General features: G+C 33.4%; 1 protein-coding gene across 3 annotated transcripts in view; it reads left to right on the forward strand.

The window, feature by feature from the left end:
* The window catches only part of LOC127718964 (caspase-8-like), a 33,909-nt gene extending 15,431 nt beyond the window's left edge, over positions 1-18,478 (forward strand). For all 3 annotated transcript variants that reach the window (XM_052225033.1, XM_052225035.1, XM_052225036.1), the window contains exons 6-12: positions 3,514-3,582; positions 9,115-9,210; positions 9,650-9,781; positions 12,556-12,654; positions 15,236-15,535; positions 16,403-16,625; positions 18,094-18,478. In XM_052225033.1, the coding sequence (XP_052080993.1) occupies positions 3,514-3,582; positions 9,115-9,210; positions 9,650-9,781; positions 12,556-12,654; positions 15,236-15,535; positions 16,403-16,625; positions 18,094-18,226 (1,052 nt within the window). In that variant the 3' untranslated portion in view covers positions 18,227-18,478. The remainder of the gene's footprint in view (positions 1-3,513; positions 3,583-9,114; positions 9,211-9,649; positions 9,782-12,555; positions 12,655-15,235; positions 15,536-16,402; positions 16,626-18,093) is intronic.
* The last annotated feature ends 648 nt before the right edge of the window (positions 18,479-19,126 follow it).

A 19,126-nucleotide genomic window follows, 5' to 3' on the forward strand; every position in this document is an offset into this window, starting at 1 on the left:
GAAATTTTACCATAAGGTTCAATACCACGAAAGGAAGGTTGGGATTGATTTTGGGGGTTATGGTACCAACAGTTAAGGAATTAGGGGCCAAAAATAAGCATTTTTGTAACTTCCAGACAATAACTTGTGTGTAAGTGTATGGATCTCTCTGACATTGTACCACAAGGTTCCATATCACAAAGGGAAGGCTGTAATTGATTTTGGGGGTAATTGCCTCAAAATTTTAGGAATTAGGGGCCAAAAAAGGGGCAAAAAACAAGCATTTTTCTAGTTTCATGACAATAACTTGTGTGTAAGTGTTTGGATATTTCTGAAATTGTACTACAAGGTTCCATATCACAAAGGGAAAGCTGGAATTGAGTTTGGGGGTAATTGCCCGAAACGTTTAGGAATTGGGGGCCAAAAAGGGGCCAAAAATAAGCATTTTTCTAGTTTCCAGACAATAACTTGTGTTCAAGTGTATGGATCTCTCTGAAATTGTACTGCAAGGTACCATACCACAAAGGGAAGGCTGGGATTGAGTTTGGGGGTGATGAATCATAAGGGGGTTCAAAAAATTTGGGGGGGGGGGATTTTTTTTTTCTTTTTTTCCTTTTTTTTTTCTTTTAAAATTTTCCATTTTAAGTTGGTTATTTCTGATTAATATTTAAAAGCAAATAATAATGATATGGTAGGAGATACACACCAAACAGGATGTGTAAATTATTATATAATAAGTATTGTGCAATAGCAAGAAATTTTCAATTGCACAGTATTGCACAATTGCAAGAAATCTTCAATTGCACAGTATTGCGCAATAGCAAGAAATCTTAAATTGCACAGTATTGCGCAATAGCAAGAAATATCCAATAGCACAATATTGTGCAATAGCAAGAAATTGTCAATTGTACAGTATTGCACAATAGCAAGAAATATTCAATTGCACAGTATTGTGCAAAAGAAGATTCTTCGTATAAATTGCTTATTTCTTGATCAATTTCAATGGGGTTTTATTCTTGAATTCTTGGGGTTCTTTAATATGCTGAATCTAACCGTGTATTAAGTTTTTGGATTTTGGGCCCCGTTTTTCAATTGGTCCACATTGAGGTCCAAAGGGTCCAAAATTTAACTTTGTTTGATTTCATCAAAAATTGAATTATTGGGGTTCTTTGATATGCCGAATCTAACCGTGTATTTAGATTCTTAATTTTTGGTTCCGTTTTCAAATTGGTCTACATTAAGGTCAAAAGGGTCCAAAATTAAACTTAGTTTGATTTTAACAAAAAGTGAATTTTTAGGGTTCTTTGATATGCTGAATCTAAACATGTATTTAGATTTTTGATTATGGACCCAGTTTTCAAGTTGGTCCAAATCGGGGTCCAAAATTAAACTTTGTTTGATTTCAACAAAAATTGAATATATGGGGTTCTTTGATATGCTGGATCTAACCATGTATTTAGATTTTTGATTTTTGGGCCCCGTTATCAACTTTGTCCACATTGAGGTCAAAAGGGTCCAAAATTAAACTTTGTTTGATTTCATCAAAAATTGAATTCTTGGGGTTCTTTGATATGCTGAATCTAACCATGTATTTAGATTTTTTATTTGTGGACCCGCTATCAAATTGGTTCATATTGAGGTCAAAAGGGTCCGAAATTAAACTTTGTTTGATTTCATCAAAAATTGAATTATTGGGGTTCTTTGATTTGCCAAATCTAACCGTGTATTTAGATTTTTAATTTTGGGTCCCGTTTTTAAATTGGTCTACATTAAGGTCCAAAGGGTCCAAAATTAAACTTAGTTTGATTTTAACAAAAATTGAATTCTTGGGGTTCTTTGATATGCTGAATCTAAACATGTGTTTAGATTTTTGATTATGGGCCCAGTTTTCAAGTTGGTCCAAGTTGGGGTCCAAAATTAAACTTTGTTTGATTTCAACAAAAATTGAATATATGGGGTTCTTTGATATGCTGAATCTAAACATGTATTTAGATTTTTGATTTTTGGCCCAGTTTTCAAGTTGGTCGAAATTGGGGTCCAAAATTAAACTTTGTTTGATTTCAACAAAAATTGAATATATGGGGTTCTTTGATATGCTGAATCTTACCATGTATTTAGATTTTTTATTTGTGGGCCCGCTATCAAATTGGTTCATATTGAGGTCAAAAGGGTCCAAAATAAACTTTGTTTGATTTCATCAAAAATTTAATTATTGGGGTTCTTTGATATGCCAAATCTAACCGTGTATTTAGATTTTTAATTTTGGGTCCCGTTTTTTAAATTGGTCTACATTAAGGTCCAAAGGGTCCAAAATTAAACTTAGTTTGATTTTAGCAAAAATTGAATTTTTGGGGTCCTTTGATATGCTGAATCTAAACATGTGTTTAGATTTTTGATTATGGGACCAGTTTTCAAGTTGGTCCAAGTTGGGGTCCAAAATTAAACTTTGTTTGATTTCAACAAAAATTGAATATATGGGGTTCTTTGATATGCTGAATCTAAACATGTATTTAGATTTTAGATTTTTGGCCCAGTTTTCAAGTTGGTCCAAATTGGGGTCCAAAATTAAACTTTGTTTGATTTCAACAAAAATTGAATATATGGGGTTCTTTGATATGCTGAATCTTACCATGTATTTAGATTTTTTATTTTGTGGGCCCGCTATCAAATTGGTTCATATTGAGGTCAAAAGGGTTCAAAATTAAACTTTGTTTGATTTCATCAAAAATTTAATTATTGGGGTTCTTTGATATGCCAAATCTAACCGTGTTTTTAGATTTTTAATTTTGGGTCCCATTTTTTAAATTGGTCTACATTAAGGTCCAAAGGGTCCAAAATTAAACTTAGTTTGATTTTAACAAAAATTGAATTCTTGGGGTACTTTGATATGCTGAATCTAAACATGTGTTTAGATTTTTTATTATGGGACCAGTTTTCAAGTTTGTCGAAGTTGGGGTCCAAAATTAAACTTTGTTTGATTTCAACAAAAATTGAATATATGGGGTTCTTTGATATGCTGAATCTAACCATGTATTTTGATTTTGGACATTGGACCATAATAGGTAAATTAAAAAAATTGAAGTTCTTAGACCACATTCTTTCTGTGTCAGAAACCTATGCTGTGTCAAATATTTAATCACAATCCAAATTCAGAGCTGTATCAAGCTTGAATGTTGTGTCCATACTTGCCCCAACTGTTCAGGGTTCGACCTCTGCGGTCGTATCAAGCTGCGCCCAGCGAAGCATTTTATTCTTATTTAATTTTTAATGATACAGTTAATGTTTCTCCATCCTAGCATATTTTTTTTCAGTTTCTGCATTTGTATGAAGAAATAATAAAGAAATAGCTTTGAAGCTCTTCATATTTTTAATAAGCTTTGGATTTTCAAGTATTTTGGTCCCGAGCATCACTGAAGAGACTTTTGTTTTCAAAATGTGCATCTGGTGCAGAAAAATTGGTACCGTTAATGTTATTTGAAAGACGCAAACATATTTCGTTAACAATAGTCTTGATTATTTTGCATTTCATTACAGGATCTGAGAATCTAGACGCACGGTCAGAAAGAAGTGTTTATCAAGAGGAGAATTTTGATGTCTCATCAGGTAAGTTGTTGTATCATATGTCAGGAGTGTAGTTAGTGTGGATACATCAATATTTGTGGTACATGTATATCAATTTTCTTGGATTTATTAAATAAGTATATACCATTGAAATATGATTTTTAGCTCACCTGGCCCAAAGGGCCAAGTGAGCTTTTCTCATCACTTGGCGTCAGTCATCCGTCGTCCGTTAACTTTTACAACAATCTTCTCCTCTGAAACTACTTGGCCAAATTTAACCAAGCTTGGCCACAATTATCATTGGGGAATCTAGTTAAAAAAATGTGTCCGGTGACCCGGCTAACCAACCAAGATGGCCGCCATGGCTAAAAATAGAACATAGGGGTAAAATGTAGATTTTAGCTTATATCTCTGAAACCAAAGCAATAAGAGCAAATCTGACTGGAGTAAAATTGTTTATCAGGTCAAGATCTATCTGCCCTGAAATTTTCAGATGTTTCGGACAACCCATTGTTGGGTTGCTGCCCCTGAATTGGTAATTTTAAGGAAATTTTGCCGTTTTTATACGACCGCATAAATTAAAAAATTTTTGGTTGTATATTGGTATGACGTTGGCGTCGTCATCGTCGTCGTCTTCGTCGTCCTGCGTCGTCGTCCGAAGACACATTGGTTTTCTCACTCTAACTTTAGTTTAAGTGAATGGATCTCCGTGAAATTTTACCATAAGGTTCAATACCACAAAAGGAAGGTTGGGATTGATTTTGGGGGTTATGGTACCAACAGTTAAGGAATTAGGGGCAAAAAAGGGGCCAAAAATAAGCATTTTTGTAACTTCCAGACATCACTTGTGTGTTAGTGTATGGATCTCTCTGACATTGTACCACAAGGTTCCATATCACAAAGGGAATGCTGGGATTGATTTTTGGGGTAATTGCCTCAAAATTTTAGGAATTAGGGGCCAAAAAAGGGGCAAAAAACAAGCATTTTTCTAGTTTCATGATAATAACTTGTGTGTAAGTGTATGGATCTTTCTGAAATTGAACTACAAGGTTCCATATCACAAAGGGAAAGCTGGAATTGAGTTTGGGGGTAATTGCCCAAAACGTTTAGGAAGAAGGGGCCAAAAATAGCATTTTTTCTAGTTTCCAGACAATTACTTGTGTTCAAGTGTATGGATCTCTCTGAAATTGTACTGCAAGGTACCATACTATAAAAGGGAAGGCTGGGATTGAGTTTGGGGGTGATGAATCATAAGGGGTTTCAAAAAATTGGGGGGGGGGTTTCCTTTTTTTTCTTTTTTTCCTTTTTTTTTCTTTTAAAATTTTCCATTTTTAGTTGGTTATTTTTGATTTATATTTAAAGCAAATAATAATGATATGGTGGGAGATACACACCAAACAGGATGTGTAAATTATTATATAATAAGTATTGTGCAATAGCAAGAAATTTTCAATTGCACAGTGTTGCACAATAGCAAGAAATCTTCCAATGCACAGTATTGCGCAATAGCAAGAAATCTTCAATTGGACAGTATTGCGCAATAGCAAGAAATATCCAATAGCACAATATTGCGCAATAGCAAGAACTTGTCAATTGTACAGTATTGCGCAATAGCAAGAAATATTCAGTTGCACAGTATTGTGCAAAAGAAGATACTTTTTATAAATTGCTTATTTCTTGACCAATTTCAATGGGGTTTTATTCTTGAATTCTTGGGGTTCTTTAATATGCTGAATCTAACCGTGTATTAAGTTTTTGGATTTTGGTCCCCGTTTTTAAATTGGTCCACATTGAGGTCCTTAGGGTCCAAAATTAAACTTTGTTTGATTTCATCAAAAATTGAATTATTGGGGTTCTTTGAAATGCCGAATCTAACCGTGTATTTAGATTCTTAATTTTTGGTTCCGTTTTCAAATTGGTCTACATTAAGGTCCAAAGGGTCCAAAATTAAACTTAGTTTGATTTTAACAAAAATTGAATTCTTAGGGTTCTTTGATATGCTGAATCTTAACATGTATTTAGATTTTTGATTATGGGCCCAGTTTTCAAGTTGGTCCAAATTGGGGTCCAAAATTAAACTTTGTTTGATTTCAACAAAAATTGAATATATGGGGTTCTTTGATATGCTGAATCTAACCATGTATTTAGATTTTTGATTTTTGGGCCCCGTTATCAACTTTGTTCACATTGAGGTCAAAAGGGTCCTAAATTAAACTTTGTTTGATTTCATCAAAAATTGAATTCTTGGGGTTCTTTGATATGCTGAATCTAACCATGAATTTAGATTTTGGATATTTGACCATAATAGGTGAATGTCCAATTTAAAATTTTTAAGTTCTTAGACCACATTCATTCTGTGTCAGTAACCTATGCTGTGTCAAATATTTAATCACAATCCAAATTCAGAGCTGTATCAAGCTTGAATGATGTGTTCATACTTGCCCCAACTGTTTAGGGTTCGACCTCTGCGGATGTATCAAGCTGCGCCCTGCGGAGCATTTTATTGGTTATTATCTTGAATATTATTATAGATAGAGATAAACTATAAACAGCAATAATGTTCAGCAAAGTAAGATCTACAAATAAGTCAACTTGACTAAAATGGTCAGTTGACCCCTTAAGGAGTTATTGCCCTTTATAGTCAATTTTTAACCATTTTTCGTAAATTTTTGTAATCTTGTACAAAAATATTCTCCTCTGAAACTACTAAGACAAATTTAACCAAACTTGTCCACAATCATCATTAGGGTAACTAGTTCAAAAAATGTGTCCTATGACCCCACCTGCGAACCAAGATGGCTGACATGGCTAAAAAATAGTACATAGGGTAAAATGCAGTTTTTATAAGACCGCAAAAAAAAATTTTGCCGTCGTATATTGGTATGACGTTGGCATCGTCGTCGTAGTCTGAAGACTAATTGGTTTTCGCACTCTAACTTTAGTTTAAGTGAATGGATCTCTATGAAATTTTACAAAAAGGTTCAATACATTTTGTACCACAAAAGGAAGGTTGCGATTGATTTTGGGGGTTATGGTACCAACAGTTAAGGAATTAGGGGCCAAAAAAGGGGACAAAAGTAAGCATTTTTGTAACTTCCAGACATAACTTGTGTGTTAGTGTATGGATCTCTCTGACATTGTACCACAGGGTTACATATCACAAAGGGAATGCTGGGATTGATTTTGGGGTAATTGCCTCCAAATTTTAGGAATTAGGGGCCAAAAAAGGGGCAAAAAACAAGCAATTTTCTAGTTTCATGACAATAACTTGTGTGTAAGTGTATGGATCTTTCTGAAATTGTACTACAAGGTTCCATATCACAAAGGGAAAGCTGGAATTGAGTTTGGGGGTAATTGCCCAAAACGTTTAGGAATAAGGGGCCAAAAAGGAGTAAAAAAACAAGCATTTTTCTAGTTTCCAGACAATAACTTGTGTTCAAGTGTATGGATCTCTCTGAAATTGTACTGCAAGGTACTATACCACAAAGGGAAGGTGGGATTGAGTTTGGGGATGATGAATCATAAGGGGGTTCAAAAAATTTGGGGAGGGGATTTTTTTTTCCTTTTTTTCTTTAAAATTGGTTATTTCTGATTTATATATAAAAGCAAATAATAATGATATGGTTTGAAAAGGTAAATTCAAAATTTTTAAGTTCTTAGACCACATTCATTCTGTGTCAGAAACCTATGCTGTGTCAAATATTTAATTACAGTCCAAATAAAGTGCTGTATCAAGCTTGAATGTTGTGTCCATAATTGCCCCAACTGTTCAGGGTTTGACCTCTGCGGTCGTATCAAGCTGTGCCGAGCGGAGCATTTTATTGGCTCATATCTCTGAAACCAAAGCTTTAAGAGCAAATCTGACGGGATAAAATTGTTCATTAGGTCAAGATCTATCTGCCCTGAAATTTTCAGACCAATCAGGCAACACGTTGGTAGGTTGCTGCCCCTGAATTGGTAATTTTAAGAAAATTTTGCAGCTTTTGGTTATTATCTTGAATATTATTATAGATAGAGATAAACTGTAAACTGCAATAATGTACAGCAAAGTAAGATCTACAAATAAGTCAACATGACCAAAATTGTCAATTGACCCCTTAAGGAGTTATTGCCCTTTATAGTCAATTTTTCAATTTTCATAAACTTTGTAAATTTTTGTAAATTTTTACAAAATATTTTCCACTGTAACTACTGGGGCAAGTTCATCATAGATAGAGATAATAGTAAGGAGCAAGAATGTTCAGTAAAGTAAGATCTACAAACACATCACCATCACCAAAACACAATTTTGTCATGAATCCATCTGTGTCCTTTGTTTAATATGCACATAGACCAAGGTGAGCGACACAGGCTCTTGAGAGCCTCTAGTTTTTCCCAACCAAGAAAATTGATCCCAACATAAGAAAAAAATATTAATCATCAGTATGTTGTTGTACTCTGAAAAACTGTTCATGATACATAAATGTTTTTTTTTTAAATATCTCTTTTTGGTGAATACTGGTGATTTTGTAGGATTCACACTGAAATACCTGTCTGCATATTGTGTAATTTTTGACAGGAATGTAAATCAGAGTGTTTATCTCTCCATTCACAAGCAGTCACCCTTTCATTCCTGATTGCGACATTTTGACTAAGTGTGGATTCACATGGCAGGTAGTGCATGCATAACAGATGGTGATACTCATCCTCTCACTTATTGTTTAATATAAAAGTAAGGAGATGTGGTAAGATTGCCAATGAGACAACTATCCACTAAAGTTTAAATGAAGTGGATGTAAGCAATTCTAGGCAACCATACGGCCTTCAACAATGAGAAAAACCCATTCCAAATAGTTGGCTATAAAAGGCCCTGACATGAAAAAATGCGAAACAATTCAATTGAGAAAACTAACAGCCTAATTTATAACAAAACAATTTGTAAAGAACATATATATGAAAGACATGAATCAACCACAATCACTGAACTACAGGCTCCTAACTTGGGAAAGGCACATAAAGAATTTGGCTGGGTTAAACATGTGTGCGGGCACCCAATCCTCCCCCTAACCTGGGACAGTGGTTAACAGCACAACATATGAACAAACTGTAAAATCAGTTGAAAAGGGCTTAACTCATTAGATCAATACATAGCAGAAAAGACAACTTACAAAAACACAGACCATACATGGTTTGGTATTATTTATACATCTCCACAACAAAAAAGACACAAAGTACAGATCTGAGAGTACTTGCAGTTACTGAAAGCTAGTTCAAAGCCAATAACAACTAATAAAAAAATCATGTATCTAACACTAAAATATCAATCAGTACACATCAAACATCCAATGGATTTAGTGTAAAGATGTCATTAACAGTCAGAGAAAAATATGACCTTGTGCTAAGCCAAAATAAATGGTATTGACAGGTTGTTGGACTGTAAATGTGCGTAACCGGTATGTTTATAACAATAATATTTAGTAAGGTTTTAATTTACTTACACCTTGATTTGTATCTTCTGAATTGATTGATGATATTTGAGCATCGATTAACAACTGTTGGCTTAATGTATTTTTGAGTAATTTTATGAAATTACAGGTGAAGCTAGAGTGTCTCAAGGAAATGAGGACACAGATTTCAGAGCAGCCACACCCCCTATCAATCTGTCAAATTCAGGAGCACAAGTTGGTCCAAGTAAGTAATGTGTTATATTCTAATCAGAGGTCCACAATGATAGGTCTCTTTGACTACAAGCTCTGACAAGGTTCCTAACTTGGTATAGACACATGACTATATGATATACTGTAAACCAGCTTATTTTTGCAGATACTTTATTTTCATGTTTAGCCCTTTTTAGCCAAAATGTGGCAATTTATATTTGTGATTTTTTAGATTTTTTTTTGTATTCATATAAGGCTAGATCATAGTTTTGCCTATTTGCCACTTTTTATTTTCACGTTTATTTTCAACTCAAGAAAGTTGCAAAAATAAATCGCTCATGAAAGCAAGTTGTTTTACAGTAACCAAGATTGACGAAAGTGTCATTAAACACCAACAGACGATCAATCAATGAATCCTAGTATTCATACTTCTTGGAATTTGTTTGATGATATTATTAAATTATTTTTTTCAGGTTTAAATCCTCTAATTAACCAGAGCATACGACAACCAAATCGACAGGATGATGTCATCGTCAGGCAAATGGAGGCTGTCGCCATTGATGATTCTGCTATGCCTTTCTATAAGATGAATGCCAGACCTAGGGGTTTGTAGATTTATATCTTGTTTAAGTGGAGCTTAACATTTTGATAGTTGAATGTTTTTTTCCTTGATTTTTTGACTGGCTTGAATAAATGGGGCAGATGGGATGCATAAAGGGGCCATATGTGTAAATATGCCTACATTTGTTCAATTTATCATGTTTTTAATACAAGGGTTAATGCCAATATCTAGAGCTTTGTGGATTTATATCATGCTTAAGTAGAGCTTAAAACCTCATTACTGTAAATTCAGAAATTATTGTGAGGTTTTTTATTAATGCGAATTATGCGACTGATGAGTAATGCAAGAATAAAAACTCACATTCTGAATTCAATACATATATATGTTGCATTATATACACCTTATCGCTAATCCCGCTTGACCCGAGAATCAGTCCCGCTCGAACTTTTGACGTCATACAACAATCACTTTTCCATTGTGGCGTCAGATATTTTCTATTATGACGTCAAAATTTTACGGGAACTTGTGTGATGTCCAGTAATGGCAGACAAATAGCGATAAGGTGTATTGTAAAACAGGGTTTCTACATAAAAAGTGTTTCTCAAAAAGATCTAAACTGTTTTTCATTGTATAATAAAGAAGTGTATATTCCATGCGTTTCGTAATTTTGTAGTGTATATTGAAAGAGCCTTGTGCAATCAATATTTTTATTATGCCCCCGCCGTAGCGGTGGAGGCATTAAGTTTTACCCTTGTCGGTCTGTAAATACGTCCGTCCCAAAATTGGTTTCCGTTCTCTAACTTGAGTTTGCCTCTACCAAATGTTATGAATCTTATACACATTGCTTATTACCACAAAACAGAGATCAAGTTTGAATTTTGGTGGCGTCACTTAAACCGTTCTAGAGTTATGCCCCTTTATAAATGGAAAAATTGCAAAATTTTTATTTTCTTTTAAATATCGAGTAATTTTTAAAATTTGAGTTATCCTCCCTTTGTCCATGATTATAGTTGAATCAACTACAATCAATGTTTATACAATGCAATGTTTAATTTTTACTTCCACTGATAAAACACAGATCAAGTTGAATTTGGGTAGTGTCACTTTAACCATTATTGAGTTATGCCCCTTTATGAATCGAAAGATTGCAAAATTTTTAGTTTCCATTCTGTAACTTAAGTTTGCCCCAACCAAACATTATGAAACCTATACACAATATTCATTACCACAAAACTAAGATCAAGTACAAATTTTTTGTTTCCGTTTTCTAACTTTAGTTTGCTTCAACCAAATGTTATGAAACTTATACACAATGCTTATTACTACATAATACAGATTTTAAAAGTATGAAATTTGGTGGCAACACTTTTACCATTCTTGAGTTATGTTCCTTTATAAACATAAAAATTGCTGAATTTTTAGTTTCTGTTCTCTACTTAAGCTAGCCTCAACCAAATGTTATGAGACTTACACACAATGCTTATTACCACAAAACTCAGATCAAGTTCAAATTTGGGTAGCATCACTTTTACCGTTCTTCAGTTATGTCCCTTTATAACTATATAATATGCAAGCGAGCATCATCTGTGTCCACATGTGGACACTATCCACATTTATTTTCAAATACTTTTGTCTAGTTTTGTAAATTGAAAGTTGTGCTACACCTAACATGAAATTTATCTAATAGAAGTTAAAAGGTGAGTCTTTTTGTTTTGTAAACGGCCAACTGAATAAAATCAATTGTGTGTAGTGACACATGTCAATTATGTGTGGCGATGTGCGATAAGACTGTTTTGTAACATATATAAAGTATCGCTATCAGTTTTATTGATTTTGTAAAGTTTTTCCAGTGTAAACATACTGTTCATTGCGAGCCTTTTATTTAAGCAATGAATATCAGGTGCCAGAAAAGGAAGGTGGACTATCAAGTAGATCGAGGATAATTTCAACTTGAGAAATTCATTCAACCAGATTTTTCCTGATGTAGGAGATTAACAAAACAGATCAGCAGAATGTCATTAAATGTTTTTGTTAATGCGCTTTGAAGGTGTAGTGTAGTAATTCCTTCTTTGAGATGTATATCCAGCAATGTATCTGTATTGATAGGATTTGGTGATTTTAATTGGTCATTCCAATCATTAGAAATACTGCTGATAGACTCATGAGACTAACCCAAGATCTGTCTTCATCGTTCTAACTTTAGGACATTTAGGTTTAGGTCTTTTGAGTCATGGTGCAACAAATTGATGAAGATAATGTTGGTGTTGGTCAGGGTTTTATTCAAATTTAAATTTTTTTTGACTTAATTAGAGGGGGATTTGTTATACGAGATAGAATTAGCAAGAGGGAGATAGGGAATGGGGCAGGTCTTTGGAGAGGGAAATGGGGGACTGGAGTTCATTTTGTATCCTTTATTTTTTTATGCCATTTTTATTCTCTATTCTAAAGTTATTTTGACATCTAATAAGTACAAGAATCATTAAAATAAAAGAAATCAAGGCTTATTAGCTCATCATCAGTATACCAATAGAAAACAGAAGAGATATGAGACTATTTAAAGAGTAAAAACCAGTGCACACAGAAACACCGCAAAAATAGTTACCCTTAAAAATCTGGTCAAGCACTAAAACCCCCACTGCAGTTGGCAAGTCTAGTGTTCTTTATTACAATGTTGGATATTCTCAAAATTTGAGTATACAAATGAAATTTCATTCTCGTAATTTATATTATAGCAGCAATAATATAAATGTTTTGAAAAAATTACAGATAAGTGTGTATATTTTTACCAACAATTACTAAAAAAAAATATATTTTTAGGTTTAGCCATAATAATGAACAACCAGCACTTCCATAAAATCAGAAATGATCCACAAAGCAAGGAGATGCCAGCAAGAACTGGTACAGAAAAAGATGCAGGTAAACATAATCTTGTAGTTCTATAAGGGAATATCACACAAGGGAGACAACTCTTTGGGAGTCAACATACTGTTTAAGTTGTGTCTGGAAATTAGAAGTATCTTATTAAAATTGAGAATGGAATAAAATTGAGAATGGAATAAAATTGAGAATGGAAATGGGGAATGTGTCAAAGAGACAACGACCCGACCATAGAGCAGACAACAGCCGAAGGCCACCAATGGGTCTTCAATGCAGCGAGAAACTCCCGCACCCGGAGGCGTCCTTCAGAATAAGATGTTATCTCCTACCTTTAGGTGTCAGACCACCAACTCACTCCCTCCAATTTAGAACGTATGTAAAAGTAGGCCTACTCGGACAAAAAATAGTGCATTTGATGTCATTGTTTTCTTAAACTAACCAACAAATTGGCAGAAATGAAACTTTTGGTGAAAGAGAAATATATTAAGACCATTTTGAGCCAAAATTTACTTGTCTATGAGTTTGCATTCAACATTGAGGATTAGTACACTCCATAGTATACTAATTTAAGATTTCCAGAAAACCAGGGGTTATTTTTAGTGGTACCTCTATTTGGGAGACCTCTTCTTTCTTATATGATTAACGTATGTTGAAAATTGGCATGTAGAAAGCTGATACATGTACAATTCAGGATATATCTGGTTTCTATGAAGTTAAACTTAAGGTAAAATATTTAGAAAGCTGTGAAAATTGCAAAATTTGGTTGAACAGATAGGGACTTTTAATTGGTGGTCTGACACCAGTAAAGTTGCATGTTTTCAATGGCTTTTTTGTTTCTGGTGGAATAAAGTGGCATAACATCAAACTTGTGGTGTTTTTAACAATCGAAAGTTAAAAAGATAAATAGAAAGGTATATTATTAAACCAAATATTCTGTACCCCTTTTTAGCTCACCTGGCCCAAAGGGCCAAGTGAGCTTTTCTCATCACTTGGCGTCCGTCGTCCTGCGTCCGTCGTGTGTCGTCCGTAAACTTTTACAAAAATCTTCTCCTCTGAAACTACTGGGCCAAATTTGACCAAACTTGGCCAATATCATCATTAGGGTATCTAGTTTAAAAAATGTGTCCGGTGACCCGGCCAACTAACCAAGATGGCCGCCATTGCTAAAAATAGAACATAGGGATAAAATGTAGATTTTGGCTTATATCTCTGAAACCAAAGCATTGAGAGCAAATCTGACATGGGTAAAAATGTTTATTAGCTCAAGATCTATCTGCCCTGAAATTTTCAGATGAATCGGACAACCCGTTGTTAGGTTGCTGCCCCTGAATTAGTAATTTTAAGGAAATTTTGCCTTATTTGGTTATTATCTTGAATATTATTATAGATAGAGATAAACTGTAAACAGCAATAATGTTCAGCAAAGTAAGTTTTACAAATAAGTCAACATGACCAAAATGGTCAGTTGACCCCTTAAGGAGTTATTGCTCTTTTATAGTCAATTTTTAACAATTTTTCGTAAATTTTTGTTATCTTTTACAAAACTCTTCTCCTCTGAAACTACTAAGATGAATTTAACTAAAGTTGTAAACAATCATCATTAGGGTATGTAGTTTAAAAATTGTGTTTGATGACCCCACCCTCAAACCAAGATGGCCTACATGGCTAATAATAGTACATAGGGTAAAATGCAGTTTTTGGCTCATATATCTAAACCCAAAGCATTTCTAGCAAATCTTTCAAAAACAAAATTGTTCATTAGGTCAAGATCTATCTGCCCTTAAATTTTCAGACCATTCAGGCAACCCGTTGTTGGGTTGCTGCCCCTGAATTGGTAATTTTTAGAAATTTTTTCAGCTTTTGGTTATTATCTTGAATATTATTATAGATAGAGATAAACTGTAAAGAGCAATAATGTACAGCAAAGTAAGACCTACAAATAAGTCACATGACCAAAATGGTCAATTGACCCCTTAAGGAGTTATTGCCCTTTATAATAAATTTTTAACAATTTTCATAAATTTTGTAAATTTTTACAAAATAATTTCCACTGAAACTACAGGGCCAAGTTCATTATAGATAGAGATAATTGTAAGCATCAAGAATGTTCAGTAAAGTAAGATCTACAAACACATCACCATCACCAAAACACAATTTTGTCATGAATCCACCTGTGTCCTTTGTTTAATATGCACATAGACCAAGGTGAGCGACACAGGCTCTTTAGAGCCTCTAGTTATATTAGTGTTATATATATTTGTAAGGTGAAAAGACATGGCTATACATTTTTGACAGAAGTTGTTCTAAGTCAGTATTTGTAGATTTTGTAAGAATGATATATGATTATATAAAAAACAGATGAAAGATACTAAAACAAACTCACAATTCCATGGCAAAAAATGAAAAACAACCAAAAGACATGCAAGAGTATTCAAAACATAACATAGAAAACTAAAGATTGAGCAACACAAACCCCATAAAATTTTTAGGTGATCACAGGTGCTCCTGAAGAGTTAGTAGATACTGCTCCACATGTGACATCCATTGTGTTACTCTTGTAAAATATGTTGATTAGTTGTATCAAGTGATAATTAATTATATAAATATTCTCTTTTTTTAGAAAAACTGGATTACATATGGAGGAAGTTGGATTTTGAAGTACGTTCCTACAATGACGTAGACTCAACACGAATGACTCAGATCATGGTGGAAACAGCCTTTGAAGACCATTCAAAGTATGACTGCCTTGTGGTGTCAATATTGACACATGGAGTGCTCGGCCATGTTTATGGAGCTGATGGACGGATCGTAAGAATTAGTCAGTTAACCAGCTGTTTTTCTGGTAGAAGATGTCCGTCATTGGCGGGAAAACCGAAGTTGTTCTTCATTCAGGCTTGTCAAGGAAGAGAAAAACAAGAAGGTATTATATTAAAGTGCACATCTGTGTTTGAATTATTGTAGAATTAAATTCCTGGGAAACCTGTGGAACTGTAATATCTGTTCCATCTATTGATTAAAAATATGACATAAACAAAATTGGTTTGCATCTTAATTATTCTATCAAAAAAACAATTTATTTTCTCATAAATATATTTAAACTGATTGAATATGAAAATTAAAAGGTTAAAGAGCCAAAAATCATCTTTAACTGTGCATTTGGAAGCTTTCATAGTAATGAAAAACATAATTTTAGGTAATTCATACTAAGAATCTTATTATCATTTCAAGTATTTACTTGAACGACTTAAACATGATGATGCTTGACAACAAAACACAGATTTTAGTTTTTCTGTCTCTGTTCTGATCTTTACCCTTGTCAAGTGAACCTCTGGTATTAGAAAACATGTCTTTTAAAACAAAAGATAGAATCATCTTCTTCCCTTCTTACTGAATCTTATTGTTCCACACTTCAAATGATGCTCTGTCAGATGACAAAACTATCAATGTGGGAATGTCAGTTTATGGAATCTATATCGAAAGTACTAAATAATCCATTTCATGTCAGTCATTGTTGGAATTTCCTTGATTCCCCAATGATAACCTTAATTGCCTTAAGTTACAAAGTATTAAGAGATTAAAAATGGGATTGAAAAAATTGTCCACCTGGCTCAATTTTGTTTTTTGGAAGCCCTGGTATACTTTCAAATTTTATACATGTACAATTTCTTTGTATGATATTAATCATATTAATAGCATAGTTGTGTAAAAATTTTCCAAACAGGCCGGATACATTGTTGGGTATTCCTGATTTTAAACCAAATCTAATTATTATCATAACTTATTTTAGGGCATGTCATTGAAACAGATGGTAAAGGAAGTATGCCAGTTTCAGATAGTTCTGAAGAAAGACAGGATTTAAATGTTGACAGACCAAGGGAGTTAATCCCTGATGAAGCTGATTTCTTGTTAGGATATGCTACTGTTCCCGGCTATGTTTCCTACAGAAGTAGATCACAGGGGAGCTGGTATATCAATAAGTTATCACAGAATCTGGATAAATATGCTTATCAGTAAGTATAGGAATATATAACTACTTTAATGAGGCCCCTCATTGGGATGTCCAAGTCATCACATAAGCACAAATTGTTTGCCAATATAATTACATAATCATTAATTTTTTTTTAAACAAGATAATCAAATAATAAAAAATACAGTCCTAGATTATCAAATAATCAAATGTTCATGAAATATTTGGTCTGGTAATCACATAAAAACGGTGGAGTAATTACATAATCAGAAACCCCATGATGAGGCTCTTAAATTTAATGGCTGTTGTTGCATGAAATGAAATATTGCCTTCACTTGGCAATTGCTGTCTGTTGAAAACCAAACATGATCAATAATTAATTAAGTATAATGACTTTAAGCAATAAAAACATTTTGTGAAATATTTTCTCTATTTTTTTCACCATTTTAACATTTTCAAGTTGATTTTGAAAAAAATGTTCTCACTAGTGAAATATCTGTCCACAAATGATTGGTCAAATTTAATTATGACATTATCTTTTTCTTGTTTTTTTCTGAATTTCCTATTGTGATGTCAGGAAAAAAAGGAAACCATGTCTGATGACATCACAAAAAGAACACAACTTTCTGCAGATTTTTAAAAAGAAAGGATAAAAATCATTAGAGAAACAGATTCCTCCACTAGAACTCTCGACAGCTAAATTTTGATTATCTAAAAAGCTCGGCAAGCCTGGCAATTTTAATATTCAAATTTAATTGTCCTGAGTGGAGAAATATTGTGACACACTTGTTGAAGTCGTTGAATCTATATCTATCTTGTAGTTTATTCAGAATAGCTTACATCATGATCACAATACATCCTTAAGAATCCTTAGCAATTTGTAGCCAATGCCATCTTAATAAAACATGTATTTCAAAGTGAGCACAAAGCATGACAGAACAGCACTTTTCCCAGTTAGAAATAAGGAAAAAGACATAATTCACTGTATATTACTTTTTTCTTTCTGAAAATCAACTACCTTGGTCATTTTTGTTATAATACTGAACAGAGGTGCAATATACCTAGGGAACAGTCAAAAAGTGAAAGACAATCAGTCATAACTTTGGCAAAAGCAAAAAGGATGTTTAAAGAATTACAGTCTACAAAACAGAAAAATAAAGACTAAGCTGTAAAATCCGTTTTAACAAAGAGTGATATCATGTGCTCCAGACTTTTTCTACCTCATTAAATTTACTGTAAAAAATGAAATTAGAAAAAAAGAGATATTTTAAAAAACGTGAAAAGTTTAAACAGAGTCACATTATGTATATTTTGTTTTGTTTATTTTTAATACAGACTAAAGTAGTTTTGTTTATCTCATCTGACTGAAAAAGCCTTCGTCCCTCATGTTAATGTTTTTTGAAAATATTCTTGTCTGAAGCTATTATACCAATTTCAGACAAACATAAAAAAATGAGGTTCCTTATTATTGGTAGCATTTGCATTAATTTAAAATTTTATCTTATTTTTAGGCACGACTTACTGAGTATTTTGATTAAAGTGAATGAGGAGGTTGGAAGAGCTACAGCAAACATTGACAATGGAGCCTACAAACAGATTCCTGCACCTATGTTTACACTGAGGAAACGTATCATATTCCGTTAATTATAATGTGGCAAACATTGAGAATGAAGCTTACAAACACAGATTCCTGCACAATATTTATAGTGAGGAAACGAATCATATTCAGATAAACTCTATTGTGGCAGACGTCGCTAAAAATTTGTTCTGTTATATTGATTTAAATGAAAGATATGTTAATTCAAATGCCTAGCTGGCAAATGAATATTCACATGAAAATGTGTGATATATTGATTTATTATATTCATTTAGAAGTAAATTCAGATGTGAAGCATATGCATTTTTACAATGCTTTCTGTACAACTATAAGGACATCGAGGAAAGTGTTTCTCTGAAGTGCTTACCATAATGTTATTGATACAGGGAAATACAAAAAGTTGATGAAGATAATGTTGGTGTTGGTCAATCTCTGATCGAGATTCTATTATAATTTTTAAATTCTTGGAATTTATCAGAGGGAGATATGTTATATCCGAGTGAGTATTTGCAAGAGGGAGATAGGTGGTGGGGGGGAGGGGGGGGGGGGGGGGGGGGGGGTGTTATTTCAAATTCATGGAAAAAAAACTGAATCTAGAATTCTCGAAAGAAAACAGTATGCTTTCCTGGATCCCGAAAAACTAATTATCATTTCCAGAGTCCGGATAAATGTGAATCCTAAATTCTCACAAAAAATAAATATGATTTAGGCCCAATCCCAACGTCCTGAAAAAAGGTCCTTCCACCTCTTGAGCAAGACATCCTTGTGCACATATTATTATTTATTGCAATACGGTTATATTTTTTTGAACTGACTAAAATTTTGTGAATTTCATAAAAAAATAAAAAGTGCTTTGATCATTGTACATGAATAATTATTTGAAACTTCATGTCATGTGGTTTTTGCTTCATTATACCCCACGCAATAGTTGCGGAGGGTATAATGTT

The sequence above is a fragment of the Mytilus californianus genome, unplaced genomic scaffold (assembly GCF_021869535.1).
Source record: "Mytilus californianus isolate M0D057914Y unplaced genomic scaffold, xbMytCali1.0.p SCAF_10, whole genome shotgun sequence".
NCBI classification, from domain to species: domain Eukaryota; kingdom Metazoa; phylum Mollusca; class Bivalvia; order Mytilida; family Mytilidae; genus Mytilus; species Mytilus californianus.